This window comes from Amaranthus tricolor, chromosome 8 (assembly GCF_026212465.1).
Source record: "Amaranthus tricolor cultivar Red isolate AtriRed21 chromosome 8, ASM2621246v1, whole genome shotgun sequence".
In the NCBI taxonomy this organism is placed as follows: domain Eukaryota; kingdom Viridiplantae; phylum Streptophyta; class Magnoliopsida; order Caryophyllales; family Amaranthaceae; genus Amaranthus; species Amaranthus tricolor.
In genome coordinates this window covers 31,613,616-31,631,587 of record NC_080054.1, presented here as the reverse complement: position 1 = coordinate 31,631,587, position 17,972 = coordinate 31,613,616, and the positions used below count along the sequence as shown (strand labels likewise).

The 17,972-nt window shown below is 34.8% G+C and overlaps 2 protein-coding genes across 4 annotated transcripts; both read left to right on the top strand.

Annotated features, from left to right (window-relative positions):
* Positions 1-68: 68 nt before the first annotated feature.
* On the top strand, positions 69-16,121 carry LOC130821811 (AMP deaminase-like). The gene is made up of 19 exons (XM_057687592.1): positions 69-782; positions 1,200-1,357; positions 2,069-2,279; positions 6,134-6,306; positions 6,733-6,784; positions 6,872-6,999; positions 7,080-7,259; positions 7,450-7,517; positions 7,591-7,733; positions 7,870-7,931; positions 8,560-8,673; positions 13,298-13,438; positions 13,699-13,851; positions 14,371-14,424; positions 14,520-14,630; positions 14,717-14,890; positions 14,994-15,074; positions 15,263-15,361; positions 15,448-16,121. Exons 1-19 carry the CDS (start codon positions 272-274, stop codon positions 15,517-15,519), a joined length of 2,685 nt encoding a protein of 894 aa, XP_057543575.1. The 5' UTR covers positions 69-271; the 3' UTR covers positions 15,520-16,121.
* On the top strand, positions 2,355-5,007 carry LOC130821812 (uncharacterized). 3 transcript variants are annotated; one of them, XM_057687596.1, is made up of 2 exons: positions 2,355-4,290; positions 4,923-5,007. In XM_057687596.1, exons 1-2 carry the CDS (start codon positions 4,015-4,017, stop codon positions 4,989-4,991), a joined length of 345 nt encoding a protein of 114 aa, XP_057543579.1. In that variant the 5' UTR covers positions 2,355-4,014; the 3' UTR covers positions 4,992-5,007. The 3 variants fall into 3 exon arrangements, with proteins under 3 accessions (XP_057543579.1, XP_057543578.1, XP_057543577.1); XM_057687595.1 differs by having other exon boundaries at positions 4,648-5,007; XM_057687594.1 differs by lacking the exon at positions 4,923-5,007 and adding an exon at positions 4,481-4,915.
* Positions 16,122-17,972: the final 1,851 nt, after the last annotated feature.

Sequence of the window (17,972 nt, the reverse complement as noted above, 5' to 3'; positions counted from 1 at the left end):
CACCCATCTTTATTGACAACCGGAGCTTTCAAAAACCAAGAATGCAATAGTATATAGACTTTGCCGGTATTGGAATTTGGCATTTGGTGCTGGGGAAAAACACCCTCGATTTGTCCTCCCTCCTTTGTCCCAAAACTGCTGCGAGGGTTTCTGTTTTTTTTTTTTGGAATTGCCGTAATTCCCTCTTCCAACCCTAAAAAATCACACCTTTTTTCTCTCAATTCAACTATACCCACCAAAACCCACAACTTCAATCAAGAGTTCATTCATTATGGAACCACCACCACCTTCAATGCTTCACTTAGCAATGGCGGCTTTCTTTGGGGCTTCATTAATGGCTATTTCTGCTTTGTTCATCCACAAGCGGACTGTTGATCAGGTACTCGAACGTTTAATCCAAGTTCGCCGTAGAAACATTGTCTTTAGGGATGATCAATTGGTGGATGGTGAAGTTGAACAAGATAAACAAGATTTTGGAGATGAAGGTTTTGACGGAGATGACAATGAAGGGTTTGAAGCGCATGATGATTATGATGATGATGATGATGATGATGATGATGATGTGCAAAAGAGAGAAATTAGAGGTCAAGTTTGGGCTGCTGTTCAAGGTGCAACTGGAGTTGGGGAACTCTTTAATGTTAATTGTACTTCATCATCAGTCCCTAATGCTGGAGCTGGATACTTTTCTAGTAATTGGTTGGATGATGATACTAATTACCGTTGTTTATCTTCTTCTCTTGATAAATCCCATTTGCCCCTGCTTCAGAGATTTCTCAGAAACGGTAATACTTTCTAAGTTTGTGCTTTTAAGATCAGAACTTGTATGCTTTCATTGATTGCTATTTATTGATTAATTACAATCGAAGTTGGCCGAATAAGAATTAATAACTTAGGACTTGCTTGTTCATAAATGAGTGTGGTTTTGAATTTTGAAGGTGTCTGTAAGCTTCTGGTTTATTGACAAACTTTTTTTTTGACCCTTGAATTTGTTTGTTTGAGCTTGTGCATTTTTAGAGTTTCTTAAACCTTATGGTTTTTTTGAACTTTGAAGTCACAAAGAATTTGATATCTGGGCTTATTTTTCTTCTTTTTTTAGTGTCATTATTATGCCGAATCGCTAAATTGCTGAACTAGTAAAAAGCAAGTAATTAGGAGTGATAAACACATTGGTAAATAAGTAATTAATTTTGAATATGCAGGAGATGGCTGCTCATCAAAGAACTCTGCTTCAAGTACAAAGCGTTCTTCTCAAAATGTAAAGAGAAATTCTCTGGAAAATAAAGTAACTTCCGATGAACAAGCTCAACAGCTTCACAATGGAGACACTATCCCTTCCCAAGAAAACAATGCTGATTTTGTAAGTGTTTGTTTATGCTAATTTAAGATTTTGTCTTTAATTGGCTGATTTAGATGCATGATGATTCAAAAGTGTTGTATTGTGGAGCAGAGTAATAAGCTTGACCTATTTTAGTTTGCTTTTACGCAAAATTATTTGTTTGATAATCATAGTTTTTGGATTTCTAGTTCTTACTTAATAGTTTTCCAGAGATTATCTAACTTTAATGAATTTTATACATTAATAAATAAGAAGTACAACAAAGCAATGTCAACTACAACAATGTCAAAGCCTAAAAATATGGGGCTGGCTAATATGGTGTTTATAGAGTAAATGAGTTCTCTTACCTAGAAGGCTAGTCTTTTGGATGAGTTCTCTCGTTTGTTCTATAATAGAACCATAACACTTTAACATGATCCTCGGGAACAATTGTTATATTTTGTACTATTGGGCCGATTGACCAACTTACCTTTTCACCATATTATGTCATTCAAATATTCACCATCTATCATTTTTGGGTTTTATTGCCCATGTGTCAATATTTCTAGAGTCCGACACATTAACTAAGTTTTCTAAAAGCTTATACAAAACGATAGAGGATGAACATAAGGGAATGGAGGTTGAACCTTCTGCTACACTCTCTTACATGTGAATTGCATTTCATTTATATAAATAGTTGGCATTTTGTTTAGCATTTTCCCTTTTTGATGTTTGATTTTGATGGAGTTGCAGGATAGTAAATTGACTGTTCAAAAGTCACTTTTTCCTGCTGGATATGAAAAGCACAACAGTCTGCAAGATCAGAAATCCAGAGTTTCTGCTTGTGAGCGAAAAGCCATTTTAGATTTGCCAGCCAATGTGGAGATAGACATGCCTTTGAGTGGGATGGAGGGCAATGATTTTACTGCTGAAACCATTCTACCACTGAAAACTGCAATACCTGGTGAGCTGGTCTTCTGAAACTTGTATGCTAGTTTTTTTTTGATTTTAAAAAAATGCGTTTCTCGTGCAGGATATTGAAAAATAAACCTCCATCCTAATGAATTAGTCCCATTTTCTTTCGGCATGAAGATTAGGAAGATAGGTATATTGAGTTAAAATAGTGATGTATTTAGAAAAAAAAAATACTAGAATATAGAGTAAAAGTGGTGGAATCATATCCTAAAATAGAAATGGGGCAAATACATAAATGGAAAAATTCATTGGTACGGAGGAGTACTGTATGTTTTATGCCAATCCTACATAACAATCTCTTCTCTTCCCAATGGTAACGAAGCTATGAGATTAACCAGCTATAGCTTTCTACTTTTGGAGGAAGCACTGCAAGCTGCCGGGAAAGATAATATGATATAGAGGAGGTAAAACGAAAAGGAAAGTTTGTTTTTCCTCAAGCATTTAGGAAGGGTTCCATTCACTTGAAAACTCCTTTTGAATTTATTCCAATTCATATTCGCTATCTCATATTATCTTATTCTTATGAGAACTAATGCCTTAATAGTCGTGAGTCGTGACTCATCACATTATGGAGAGAGATAGTTGGAAAATGTGAATCTGTAATATGTTTATGATTAAAAGGTGGCTGCAAATAAGCCTAGCTATGTTTTGGGTTGTACACGTTCTGCTTGTTATGTTTTTTAAGTGTTAGAACATGGTTCGAACTCAATCTGAGCTTTTGAAATTTCTGCTTGATCTTTGTTCATTTAGCTCTTTAGTTATTTAAGATCAACTCAAGTTTGCTCATCTGAAAATGAGCATGATCGAGCCCAATAAACCAGCCTATAGAAACAAACTTAACAAAATAAGCCTAACCAAACAGGTTTAGCTGACCAAGCTTTTGTAAGGAAAAAAGTGAGTGATTGTTGAGAGACCTAAAAGAGACTAAAAATGGTCTGAAAACAAAAAAGACTAAAAATATACTTGCTTATGTACACTAGTGGTAAGTGGAGCTCTCCTAATCTGTGGACTTGATTTAGCTTGATTGATCTTCAGTGAGATAATTTTAGCAAAAGCAAATCTATGATTTCAAAAATAGACATATTTGGGGTGACATAATAGATATAGTTGGGTTGCAAGCTATATGGAGGTTTAGTACGCTATTTTGCGTTTTCAATTTTCTTTTTACAAAATATTATGCTATGTTTTACTGGAAGAATTTTCACATTCCATAAATAGCATTGAGTTTTTATTGAATTGTGAACGAGTTATGAATGAGCAATTAATGAGATATAAAGAGTTATGAGCAAGATGTTTGCAAATCAAGGAGTTGAACACAAGTGTGTTTGAGTTGGACTCATTAAGTAAACAAGTATCAAATTTTTGTTTGGCTTGTTCAACTTTTTTATGGACGAGCTTTGATTCAGCTTGTTCACGAGTTGTTTGCAAAAATTCCGTTCATTTCCCCCCTAAGGTACAATCAAGAATACTATGAGTTTGATCTCTTTTTGGTGGACTTTCCTGTGTATTATAACCAGGAAGTCTGTGTAAATTGTTTATGTATATGATGATAAGATAACCTTATCATAGTTTGTCGCTTATCCAAAAATTTTCGTATGGATTACAACTTTTGATTAACCAAGTGTAATGACTTTATGATTGTCCACTCTTTATACCATTTATCAAACAAGTACCATTAACCTACTAACTACTCTCTGTTTCTAAATGTTGTTCCTGCACCAAATATGGGATGGAATGATCCAAGAAACCGTTTAACACCTTCAAGATTGATGCCAAGAACTCCCTTGACACACGAAGAACAAGCAAAACCTTCTGTTTTGTATGAAAACAGAAGGGTGACAAGAACAATTCGGATGAATGGTTCTATGTCGTGGATGGAGACAATGAACCTTCATTCAGTCCCTGGCCTCCTCCTCACACTCAAGTTAGGATTCACTCTCTTAACTCTCGTGGAATTGACTGAATCCTCTCTTTGCTTCACTCACAAAGACAACACTCAGGTTTGTAATCGCACACAATTACTTGAATGAAAATTCATTAATCAACAAAAACTGAGTATGATACAATGAGGTTGCTCCTTTATATAGAGCTATAACGGCTATAATAGGGTGTCTAACAATCATAACTAACCCCGTGCCTTATTATTTCAACACGTGCAAAATAAGGAACTAAAACAGAAACATAAAATAGGCCAAGTATTCTGAAATCAGCCATTCTCAAATATCTGGCGAACACGCGACCTTGGAGCTGATCTTATGGGCTCTGTGAGGACTCTCCGTGCTAACTCTGAGTCTTGGCTTCTTCTTTCTTGTCCAAAGATGCCATTCTTTGATTTCCCTCGCTCATACACACACCAGGTTAGCCGTTCCAATGCTCGCAAGATGGGCTGCCAGGCAGATCGGTGTCTTTGCTGTTTTGTTGCTTGCTGATTTGGGAACAGCCTTCTGTTCTGGTTATTGGCTGTTGGGAGACTTCCCTTTGTTCCCCCTTGGTCTTGCCATGCTTGTATGTAGCTGTTCAACCCATCTTGAAGATGATCTCCCTTATTCTTCAAGCAAAAATCAGCAAGTACAGTAGACTCAGCAAGTGTACTGAAACAATTATGCTCTACATGTTTGGACTTGTATTGTAGATTGTCCATAATTGGTGCAGTTTCCACAAGGAATGTTCACGGGAATTAAGAATGATGAGATCTTTGTGATTGGAGTAATGATAAGGTAGATAATGAAATTATTTTATATTGGTTTTAATTGTAAGTACGTAGGGACCACATCAATAAAATAAAATGAAAATAAGCAATGATAGATATGATTATTTGTAGATTAGATATTTTATATTGGTTTTAATAATAAGTAAGGAAGACCATAAGAATTAAATATTGAGATTTTATGAATAGGTTAGGACAATTTTGTCCAACATATGTAGAAATAAAGGTTAAGTAGGAACAATAATGAGATATAAATAGAAAAATTCTTTGTGGGATCAACAATGGAACTGCCATTGGTTATTTTTTTAAATTGCATGGGAGGGCCTCTTTTAACCTATAAATTTATGATAATCATTTTTGTGCAAATCTTATAGGTAATAGGAGTGATAAAATGAAAACAACATGCCATCACTTCAATGCCATTAAGAGGCTCCCACCTAGCAAGGTTTAGGTGGGCTTTAGGAGGAGTCAAATGTACGCAAACCTACGCATGTTTGTGATAACTAAAAGGCTGATTCCGATTAGCCCTTGGTAGAAAATATCATTTGCAAACATGCATGAACTAAGTGAAACATATAATTTGACCTAACAAAAAAAAAGCTTTTTTCAGCTTCCATATTACCAATGAGCCAGATTTAAGACTTTATAGTGGAATGTGGAAAATATTTTTGTGCATTGTTTTTTGTGGGTTATGTTGAATGAACCTAGTGGACCTATGTTAGATCTGCCTCTGAGCATTGTGGACTAGATAGCATACGAAGTATGAAAGGTCATTGATTTCTTTTAAATGCTTTGCTTGATGATTAATGGAAAGGGTGCTATACTGATTTCAATTGGCATACCTACTTAGCCAATTCATCGCTATTTTCTAAAAGTTGACAGTTTTCCATAGCTTATAATTATGTGTATTTCAGCCTCTTTTTCGAATGCCTGGCAGCCTGCCTACCTTTCTTGCGTCATTTACGTGCCCATTATTGGTTTATGTTGTTAAACTTATGCATGAGCCATAAGAAACACAAAATATTTTGTTTGAACTTTTCATTTTGGTTTTCTTTACTTAATCTAGAGGATCTTACCCCATGCTTATCTATCTTCCGGTATGTAACTTGCCTAGTTTTTAATGGAAATGTGTGTAGTGCCTTTAAATGTGGAAGAGGAGGAAGTTCAGAGAATGCTTCGTGAATGTTTACAACTTCGGGAGGCATATGTTTACAAGGAACAAGTTGCGCCATGGTATAAACCAGTAGATGCTAATACATCTGGAAAGATTGAAGATCCTTTTCACTTTTATCCGGTCGAGAAGACTCATGTGAGTTTTTCTTTTTTAATTACAACTTTTTTTAAGGACACAAAAGTTCCTACGATAGTTTGGCTAGTTGGAGAACATTACTGCTAGAAGTAATGGACAAAAATATTAAATTACTACTATTCTTATTACTCAAATAAAATGGATTACAAGTACAACTTAAATAGGGAAAATTAATAAGTGAATTAGTGCAAACATAAAAGTAAGGAGTTTTTCCCATGACTCATTTCCAATTACTATCAAACCTAAAAACTAATCCTAAATTCCTAATATTTAGCAACTAACCACACTACCATTTGACTCTAACTAATTTTTTTGAATCAGTCCAACAGTGATCAATATACTATTTCGCTGCCGTATGTTGAGATAATATTATGATATCCTGGATTCATAAATTTAGCTCTGACTGATTTCACCCTTTTGATGCAGCATGATTTTAGGATGGAAGATGGTGTTGTACATGTTTATGCAAGCAAAGATGGTGAGCATTTTGATTAAATATTTAAGAGTATTTCTGTCCTCATAGTTGTCTCAGCTGTTGCTATCTAAAATTGCCTGATTTTTCCAGACACTAAAGAGCTTTTTGCTGTTCCAAGTGCAACACAATTTTTTACTGACTTGCATCAAATCTTAAAGGTCGTTTCAAGTGGTAATGTTAGTTCTGCATGCTACCATCGGTTACGGTTTCTTGAGGAGGTAATTTTTCTTCGCCTTTGATTATTCAGCTCATCAAGTGTGGCTTATGAAAAATAAATTCTGAATACTAATCCCAGCAGAAATTTCGTCTATATCTGTTAGTACATGCAGATAAGGAGTTTCTGGCTCAGAAGAGTGCTCCACATCGTGACTTTTACAATATTAGAAAGGTCGATACACATATTCATCATTCTGCTTGCATGAACCAGAAGCATCTTCTTCGATTTATCAAGTCCAAGCTAAGAAAGGAACCTGATGAGGTAGGAAAGTTTCCTGTTACGTGATGCATTTATGTTCTTTAGTTTAGTTTCTGTTTGTCTGCTTTTTTTTTTTTTTTTTTTTTTTTTTTTTTTTTTTTTTGTATACTGTTCTAGAGTTTTTTTGATTGCTAAACTCTGTAAAATTTCATTTTACTTCATGGTTGTTGATTATTTGTTTGCTTTATTGCAGGTTGTCATATTTCGGGATGGGAAGTACCTTACGTTAAAAGAAGTTTTTGAGAGCTTGGACTTGACAGGGTAATTTTCATCTGAAATGATTCTGTCCACAATGTTTCAAGTTTTTCACTTCTGATCTTTCGTTGACTTTCAGGTATGATTTGAATGTTGACTTGTTGGATGTGCATGCTGATAAGACTACTTTTCACCGATTTGATAAATTCAATCTGAAGTACAATCCTTGTGGACAAAGTAGACTCAGAGAAATATTCTTAAAGCAGGACAATCTCATCCAAGGTCTATGCATGATTCAGTCTGTTATTTAGTCAGTCTAGGCCCCTGCTGTCTGAAGACCATTATTTTGTGCATCTGTATGTTTTAATTTGTAATAGATTGCTAAGCTGTAATTGTTGCTAAATAAGGTAAATTGCAGGTCGTTTTTTGGCTGAAGTAACAAAAGAAGTTTTAGCTGATCTTGAAGCCAGTAAGTACCAGGTGCGTATCTGACCTGAACATTTCAGTTTTTTGTCCCATTGGAGTGCATTTTATTTGTAGGATCCTTTGTTTCTTTTAAGGGTGATAGATCAGTTCGAGTATGAGCTTGGAAAGTGCACTATGGCTTGCTGTTTCTTTTATAAGTTTTTGAAATACTAAAATCTAAAATTGCTGATGATAGTATCATTATGTGGTTTTTACTGAGTATTATCATGTGCTTAAGAGGTATTTGACGAAAGAAATTTCCTCTAGGACAATTTTAAAAGGAAAGTCTTAATGGAAAGTACACATACATTTTATTATTGACATTGATGATTCATTTGTTATAACAGAATGTTATTGAGTTTTTATGCAACTTTTTGTCATAGCTCTTTGATGGTATCCATTTTTTTGTGCTAATAACTTGTAATGAATTTTAGTAAAAGAAAAAAAACAATCATCTTGTAATGGAGGTTCGTGATAAATTGTAATTCCTTTGTAGTGAAAAGACATTATCTGTATCCCCTTGATGTATGACCTCATGTCATGGTGGCCTAAGATTCATAACAAAAAGAAGCCGTGTCTTGCTTAACGACATAATCATGGATATCAGTTGTCATCTTCCTGTTTTTTGTGACTTTATTCTCAGATGGCAGAGTATAGGATTTCTATATATGGGCGGAAGCAAAGTGAGTGGGACCAGCTTGCGAGTTGGTTTATCAACAATGAGATCTACAGTGAAAATGCAGTTTGGTTGATCCAGGTAAAGTTGTGCTGCAGCTTTTATGTGCTAGTACATATACTTGAGTTGTAGTTGATATGCTGTCTAGCAGCTACGAGTTACTTGTTATATATTGTCAGTAACAAAACAAAATCACTTGCAATCGCCCTGACTAATTAGTTTAATTTACCAACTAAATACTCCTAACAAATCCTTAGTTACTATGCTACATATGAGGTGTCTTGTTACCCTCTCTCCCTTCACACCAAAAGAGAAGGATCTATTTTATTGTTACTCCAATTTGATATCTGTGCAGACAACTACTCTAATCTCCGAATATTACTACCGAAATTGAGTTGTACATCCAGAATAGCCCCAAGAATACATGATCCCAGGCAGATACTTGGCATGTTCCCCCTCTTCCAGGTCCATCACAAGGGGAGCGAAATCCAAGATTTGCTTTATCTGGCATTAAACGAGAGCTACGAGCAAATAAAACGCCTTTTAGAAGAATTAGTACCGTCACATGAATTGTAAAAGCATGAATGTGGTGGACCAAAAAATCTGCAGTTCCTAACGGAATGGGTAACAAAGCTACTTTGCCACCTACCGGCTACCGCTACTAAATCGCTACCCCCCAAGTCAAACTGGTACTTGTTGTTGCACCCGGAGCCGTTGCACTAGGCGCTAAAGCATGGGTGTTTTGTATCCATTGAGCGAAGACGGGTTGTAATTGTATAGCAGTATCTGAAAACATATCTTGAGGACGCCCTAAAGCGCTCATGGTATCATTATGAATATACAAACCAAAACAGTGAAATCCTAGAAATATACATGCCCAGTTGAGATGTGATATGATTGCATCGCGATGTCTAAGAACATGATCTAATAGGTCGTTGTATCGAGTAGTTGGATCATAGTCTATTACCATAAAAATGGCCGCATGCGCAGCAACATTTACTATGAGAAATCCACCAATCCACATGTGATGTGTAAACATTGAAAGTTGGGTACCATAGTCAGTAGCTAGATATGGATAAGGGGGCATTGAATACATATGGTGAGCTACAACAATAGTTAAAGAGCCTAACATAGCTAGGTTAAGAGATAATTGAGCATGCCATGATGTTGTTAAAATCTCATATAGGCCTTTATGCTCCTGGCCTGTAAATGGACCTTTATGAGCCTCTAAAATATCTTTTAGACCATGACCAATACCCCAGTTCGTTCTATACATGTGACCCGCTATCTGGAAAAGAATTGCAATAGCTAAATGATGGTGTGCAATATCGGTCAGCGATAGACCCCCAGTTACTGGATCTAATCCTCCGCGAAAAGTAAGAAAGTCTGCATATTTTGACCAATTCAAAGTGAAAAATGGAGTTTCTCCTTTGGAAAAACTAGGATAAAGTTGAGCCAAAAGATCCCGATTCAAGATAAATTCATGAGGAAGCGGTATCTCTTTAGGATCTACCCCATCATTTAGAAATTGATTAATTGGTAAAGATACATGTACTTGATGCCCCGCCCAAGAAAGAGATCCAAGCCCTAGTAGTCCTGCTAAATGGTGATTCAACATAGATTCCACATCTTGGAACCAAGCCAATTTTGGAGCAGGTTTGTGATAATGGAACCAACCAGCGAAAAGCATTAATGCTGAAAAGACCAATGCGCCAATTGCGGTACAATAAAGTTGTAATTCACTAGTTATTCCAGATGCTCGCCAAAGCTGAAAAAACCCGGAGGTTATTTGTATTCCTCGGAAACCTCCCCCTACATCACCATTCAATATTTCTTGGCCCACTATTGGCCAAACTACTTGGGCACTGGGTCCAATGTGAGTAGAATCGCTTAGCCATGCTTCATAATTCGAAAAACGAGCACCGTGGAAATACATACCACTCAGCCAAAGAAAGATTATGGAGATTTGACCAAAATGGGCACTAAAAATTTTCGGGAGATCTCCTCCAAATCACTGGTATGGCTATCGAAATCGTGAGCATCAGCATGTAGGTTCCAGATCCATGTAGTAGTTTCAGGTTCCTTAGCTATTGTTCTTAAAAAATGACCAGGTCTGGCCCATTCTTCAAACGAAGTTTTTACGGGACCCCTATCTACCAAAATTTTTACTTCTGGTTCCGGCGAAAGAATAATCATTGAGTCCTCCTCTTTCCGGACAAGACATGAAAAGAGACCTGCCAACATTCAAATAATTGGTGAACCGCTGAGATATTTTGAATTTTTTTCTTTCACTTCTATCTCTTATCTCTCTATTTTTTTTAGTTATTTACTAGAGCAATTATGATCTGAAAGTCGATCCAGGGCAAGTGTTCGGATCTATTATGACATAGACGCGCGGCGCTCAACGAACCTTTTTTGAGATTCGAAAACCTTTTTGTTTTTTTGATTAAGGTAAAAACGATTTTTTGTCCAATTTAGACTATTCTTATCTCAATTAGAAAGATGGAGCTACTTAATGTTTTACATAGAATAATTAATTATTCTAGATAATTCATAATTTATTATTTTTTATTAATATTAATCTTTTTTGTTTTGAAATTTTGAATTCTTTTTTTATTTTATTATTTATTATATATAGTGGATATATTTGAATTGGATTTTTTTTAAAATATCAAAAAAGAAAACATCTATTTTCTTTTTTGATATTTAAAATAGTAATTTATTTGTATTTGTATGTATTTGTATTGTATTAATAGCCAATAGACGAAAAGAAATCAATCGATTCTGTACTCTATATGTATTCTTTATCCCTATGAAATACCAAACAAGCTAGAACGATCCGAAAAGGAATATAATGAAATTCTTTGATTGGTTCTTCCTCGAAGAATGTTATTTAACTAATGGACCAAGATGAATTCAAACAAAGGAGAAAAAAATTTAAACTAATAAAAATAAATTTTCTTCTTTTATTCGAAACGCCCCGTGATCTTCAACCAATTATGCGCTTCAATATAATTTCCAGGAGTAAGTGTTATAGCCTGTTTCCAATACTCAGCGGCTTGATCGAACCAAGCCTCCGCAATTTCAAAATCCCCCTGTTGAATGGCCTGTTCTCCCCGGTCGGAATAGGAATATGTGGGTCGATTCCTTCCCTTAGAACCGTACTTGAGAGTTTCCTACCTCATACGACTCCACAGTGAATTCTTTTGGTGTCGTTAAACTGAATGAGATTTATTATAGATCTATATACCACTGTTTAGGGGAACCAAATAGGTTAATCACATGAGTTTCAAACTTTCCTTTTGATTTAATTAACAATCAGTTTCAGTTTTATCTTTTCTCCTACCTGCAGAAAAAAGCATAGGTATTTACTTCTAGCCGTCGTATTTTCCGCAAAGTAACTATCTCGGTTTCATATTGAAAGTTCTATAGAATCTTTGAAAAAGGCTTTACTTCATAAACATAAGTAATAAAGAAAAGACTTACTGTCTTTGGGATTTGATCTTACACCGCCGCTTAATACCTTAGTCTTAGTGGATCGACTCTATTACAGAAGTTAATTCCTAACTTTTTCAATTTTATATGTAGACATAAGTAAGCAGTTCTTTTCTTAATGTATTGGCAAAAAACCTCATTAATTGATCTTTACGGTGCTTCTTCTCTATTAATTAGATCCTTTTTTTATCCATAGACATAGAAAAAAGTGTCTAGGCATGTTTTGACTTCTATTAATATGATCATATGAAGTTTCTTTCTTTGCTACAGCTCAAAGAAATCATCGTTTTCGACGATGCATTTGTAGCGAGCCTTGTTTTCGTATTTACTAGCAGATTTTGTTTTTGTCTTCCCTTTTCTTTCTATAGTGGAGATAGCCGCACGTAATGACAGATCACTGCCATATTATTAAAAGCTTGTGGTAAGAATGGGTTTCGTTGTGCCATCATCTTCAATTGATTTAGGAGCTAGATTGCATTCTAATGTGTACACTCAAAATGCGTGTTTTGAAATGTCATAGGCATGTCTTAACAGTTCAGCTCAATCTCAACTAGTTTCTTTAATTAAAACGTATGACTATAAAGGAAAATGGCACATAAACATATCAATGTAAAATTGTATCTATTGGAAAACAACCTCTTTGTTTCAACATGGATAGAGTTGCGTAAATCCAACCCTTGTAATTGTTGTGGCTCAAGTGAAGTTAAACATGAAGCTTTAATCTCCATATTTTTCTTGCTACTTGCCTGAGTACCCTGTTACCAGTCCTTCAATTCTTATACACATACCCTACTTTTGGCCTTTTTGGGTTCTAATGCCTAACTTATTGTTTTATCTTTTTTGTTTTATTTCTATGTAATTATTGTATAATGATTTGGACGAATTGTTAAAAGAAGCTTTGATCTCTGTTCTTTAATTTGCTACTTGCTGAAGTTTCATCAGTCCCATGATTATGAATCCTTAAAGCAAATGTTCTGTGTTACCAGTCTTTTGAGTATTATTGATGTACCCTGATTTTGGTTTCAAATACCCGATGCAATGGTTTTCTTCATTTATTGATATTTTGTTGTTGTATGGTGTTTAAGGTGAAATGTTTAAGTTCTGTTCTCAGTTTTTTTTTATCTTGCTATGTGTTCAAGTAAATGACAGTCGCATGACTAAGAATATTCTAGTAAATGTCATGAATCTTTTGTTTCCTCTTTCTGTGTAGCTTCCGAGGCTGTACAATGTGTACAAGAACATGGGCATTGTTACGTCATTCCAGAATATCATTGATAATATATTCATCCCACTCTTTGAGGTTTCAGTTGATCCAAACTCTCATCCTCAGCTGCATGTGTTCTTGCTGCAGGTCAGTGTTTATGGTTCGAACTTCTATTTTATGTTGGAGATGTAATCATTCGTCTATCTTTTTATTTATTTCGTTTTGAGAAAGATGATCGTCTCAGTTTAACGGTTGATTAACATCACAATTGAGCTCCATGGCTATTGCTTTATTCTGGCACTGTTTCAGAGCATGGAATAGAAAGGGAGGAGACATGCTTAGGAAAGAAAAGGAACTTGCTTATGTGGTAATGCCACTTGCATTTTTACTCTGGTGCTCTTGTGCAGGTTGTTGGATTTGATCTTGTAGATGATGAGAGTAAACCAGAGAGGCGACCTACCAAGCATATGCCTGCACCAGCTCAGTGGACTAATGAATTCAACCCTGCATATTCGTATTACACATATTACTGCTATGCAAACTTGTATACTCTTAATAAGGTTTGTTGTTCTATTTTTTAAGGCTATTCATTATCTTTTTTCCTGATTCCTGTAAAAGAGAATCCCTTTATTCCATTTTGTTTGTATCCTTGACTAGTTATTGAACTGCTACCTAAAGCTCTAAATGGAAAACAAAATGAGATTGAGAGATTAGTCAAATGTGCATTAGATCTTGCTAATGTGTTAGGCTTCTTCAACAATAATTTTCATTACTTTAATTCTATTATATGGCTCCCACCTAGGCAAGATTTAGAGGGTTAGATGTATGCAACTTTCTTTTGTAATAACGAAGAGGATGTTTCCTAATGACCCTTGAAAGCACATAGTCCATGATAATCTGAAACCAAAGAAGTCTTTGGCTCTATTGACAATGAACAAGTGTGTTCTTTCAGTAATACTTGTGTGTGGGTTAGTTTTTTCGCTTTCCGAATGAGTTTCTGTTTGTGGAGCCTCCATTTTGTTGTTAGAAAACATTTCTCGTGGAGTTATTAAACTTCTCACGTGTTTCTGTGTTCCCAGCTCCGTGAATCCAAAGGACTACCAACCATCAAACTTCGACCGCATTGTGGAGAGGTTGTTTTCTCCACTAGCTTCTGCCGAGCACTTCCTATAATCTCCATGTATATAAATTTTAAGGTTGATGTCTTGTATGTTTCTGGCCTTTACAGGCTGGTGATGTTGACCATCTTGCTGCCGGGTTCCTTTTATGCCATAATATTTCACATGGAATCAATCTACGAAAGTCTCCAGTATTGCAGTATCTTTATTACCTTGCTCAGGTTTTAAGTTTTTTTGTTTAGTTGTAATTTGTAAACATCTTTTCACTTTTGTTTTAGTTAGTTTCTCTGATTTATTTGCATTGCAGATTGGATTGGCTATGTCTCCTCTGAGCAATAACTCTCTTTTTCTAGACTACCACCGCAACCCATTCCCAATGTTTTTCCAGCGTGGTCTAAATGTCTCTCTCTCGTCTGATGACCCTTTGCAAATCCATTTAACTAAGGAGGCACTTGTTGAGGAATATAGTGTTGCTGCACAGGTGTATATCGGAGAATTCACACATGCCATTCTTTTTTGTTTTGTAATCTAGTATTCTTGAATGCACTCTTTATGTCAATTTTATATTGATTTCTTATTTAAAGGTGTGGAAGCTCAGTGCTTGTGATTTGTGTGAAGTTGCGAGGAATTCGGTCTATCAGTCTGGATTTTCGCATGCAGCAAAGGTGAGAAATGTTATGGAAGACCAAAATGTTTGATGGACTAGGGATGTAAAATTTTACTAGAAACGAATTATTTTGGTTCATAAAATTGACTCGTTAATAAATGTGTCTGTTTATTAATGGTAGAACTAGAGAGAGTATATGTTTATTGGCTTAATTTTTCTTGTGAATAAAACTGGTAATTGAAACAGCTGCATTGGCTTGGAGGAAAATATTTCTTGAGAGGCCCAGAAGGTAATGACATTCACAAGACTAACGTCCCTAAACTGCGCATAGCGTTCCGGCATGAAGTAAGTTTTGCTCATGTTGATACAAGTCTTTTTGGGACGCAAATGTCACTGCATGAGCTAATGTGAATGAGTTTTTGATTCAACAGACCTGGAAAGAGGAAATACAGTATGTCTACTCTGGAAAAGCAAGGATCCCTGAAGACATCGACATCTTTTGAGGAGATATTACATTATACGATCTTTTTCTATATATATATTTCTTAGACATTAGTCTTTCCACCTATTTAAACTTGCCCCTTATGTGTACCATGTGAGCGTTTTATGTAGATGGGACAAACTCAAAATGATAGGAAGAGAAGACGCTTGGTTCCTTTACCAAATGACTTGGTAGTTGATGATCCAAAAATTTAACCAAGATTGTAGTTTTCATATAGTATCACAATGTCACATTTGGCCCTTGTTTGACATGCTTCCGACTTCCTAGTTTATCTGTATTCTAAGGTGCATGAATATTACATTCCTCGGAACTTGGAATATTCAATAGCCTATCCAAATAGACTAGGGACTAGTATCATCTAAGACTACGACTTTGATTATTTGTATTGCTGCTATTATATGAAATTTGTCGTACTTTTCTTTTTAAACTGTTAAATTAAATTTTCTCTTTTTTGTAATTATAGTCATATTTTATATCTTTTTTTAATTTTTCACCTATACATTTAACTTGTTTTTGTCTTATCTATATATTTTTCTTACTTTTTTCATAAAATACTACCACACTTTTCTTTATTTTTTCACTCATAGTTGATGGAGCATTTTTCAGGAGTAATTGATATACTCTTGATGCAAGGCTGTTTAATGTTGTTAACTGGAAAAACATTTAAGTTATGTATAAAATTAAATACTTAGAAATACTAATATGTGTACTCATTCTGTTGGTAGGAGCATCCCTATGTGATAGCATGTACTTAGTTTCGAACCTTACTATGTGCATGTGTTTTGAAGGTTTAAAAAAATTACTCATTTGCTTTTTTATTTGAATCTGCCTTTGATTAATCTTGAATAATTTGGAGTTATGTAAGTTCATTTGCCAAAATAATACTATTAAAATAAAATAAAATAAAATATAACACAACCTTCCCTCCCCAAGGGGCACCTAGCCGGCCTGCCTTTCCCCTCCCCGCGGTCCAAACTCAAAAATCAAAATCTGCGTACAAATCGATATGCTGATCAAAATCACCATCCAATTTGATGAGTTCCAAGGATTAGAAATTTAAGAAAGGACACAAAGTTTGAATATTCTAAACTTATACTTTATGTTCTTCCCATTTAGAATATTCCACTTCAAGGAAAGAAAAATATGATTAATTTTTTTGATATATATTTAGATGATAAATATATCCATGTGAGATCTCATTAAATTCGTCTTAATGTATACTTTTTTATTATGTATTTTTTATAATTTTTTATTATGTGTATTTAGAGATATTAAATTTAAAATTTACTTAGAAAACTATGAAAAAATAAACGGGAATAACAAAAAAAAAAAAACACTAAGATTCTTACCGAATCATTTTTAAAGAATAAAGACATAATGATTTGAAATATTATTGCACAACTTGAAAAGGCACAATATATGAACTACTTCTATTACGTGATGCGTTTGTGATTACTTGACATAAGCAAAAAATAACACACTTGATATATGATTCCATCTTAAGGAGAAAGAAATTTGATTAATGTTTTTGACACATATTCAGAAGATAAAATATATCCAAGTGAGATCTCGTTAAATTCGTGTTAATGTATACTTTTTTATCATGTATTTTTTATAAATTTTTGTTATGTGTTCAGAGATATTAAGTTTTAAAATTTGCTTTGAAAACTGTGCAAAAAGTAAACGAGAAGAACAAAAAAGAACAGAGGGAGTATATCAATTTCAATGGTGGTCCACATGGATTACTCTTCTTCATTCTTTTCGATTTCTTACCATCTCAATTTGTAAGTCTATATCGAGCACATCTTTTTTCACTCATGTCCTTCAAGTTAACTTTCGCCGACCGGTCAACTAATATCGTCTTTACACATGCTTAAAGCATTTTAAACGACTTTCTTTTATCTTTTCCTCAATATTAACAACTTTAAATCCTAACATCAACATTATTCATGAACAAAAGCAAGAGAGTCATGCCCTGCGTCAAATAATTTGGAATCATAGTCTTTGTACAGTTAATGTGGTAGTGAATTTAATTAAGTATGAAGTTAGAGCTCGTGTAACAACCCGACTTACCGTTGACTGGGTAAACAGGGTCATCACTGGGTTCGTTTTCCAAGAAACTGAAATCACACTTCCAAAACTCGAGCAAAGGGATCATAAGCTCTTCAACTTGACTAACTCAGCTAAATCCCAAAACCAACATCTAACTAATACACAAGATAATCATACAATTTTCTACAAGTCCGATATAACCAGCACAGCCAAAACAAATTTACATTTATCCAAAATCCTAATACAAATCTACAAATTCCTACGTGCTCAGCTCAATATACATCCTTGGAAACTCTATTCAATCATCGCTAACCCATCTTTCCCGACCGGTTCCGATCTGTAATCAAACTAAAAGATGAAAACAACAGAGGGTCAGATTATACTGAATGAGAAGTAACAATC

Coding starts and splice junctions, on each gene's coding strand:
- LOC130821811 (XM_057687592.1), top strand. CDS start 272: ATGGAACCACCACCACCTTCAATGCTTCACTTAGCAATGGCGGCTTTC. Junction 2,280..6,133: donor ACTGAAAACTGCAATACCTG/GTGAGCTGGTCT, acceptor AAATGTGTGTAG/TGCCTTTAAATGTGGAAGAG. Junction 15,075..15,262: donor GATTTTCGCATGCAGCAAAG/GTGAGAAATGTT, acceptor TAATTGAAACAG/CTGCATTGGCTTGGAGGAAA.
- LOC130821812 (XM_057687594.1), top strand. CDS start 4,015: ATGGGATGGAATGATCCAAGAAACCGTTTAACACCTTCAAGATTGATG. Junction 4,291..4,480: donor CTCACAAAGACAACACTCAG/GTTTGTAATCGC, acceptor AACATAAAATAG/GCCAAGTATTCTGAAATCAG.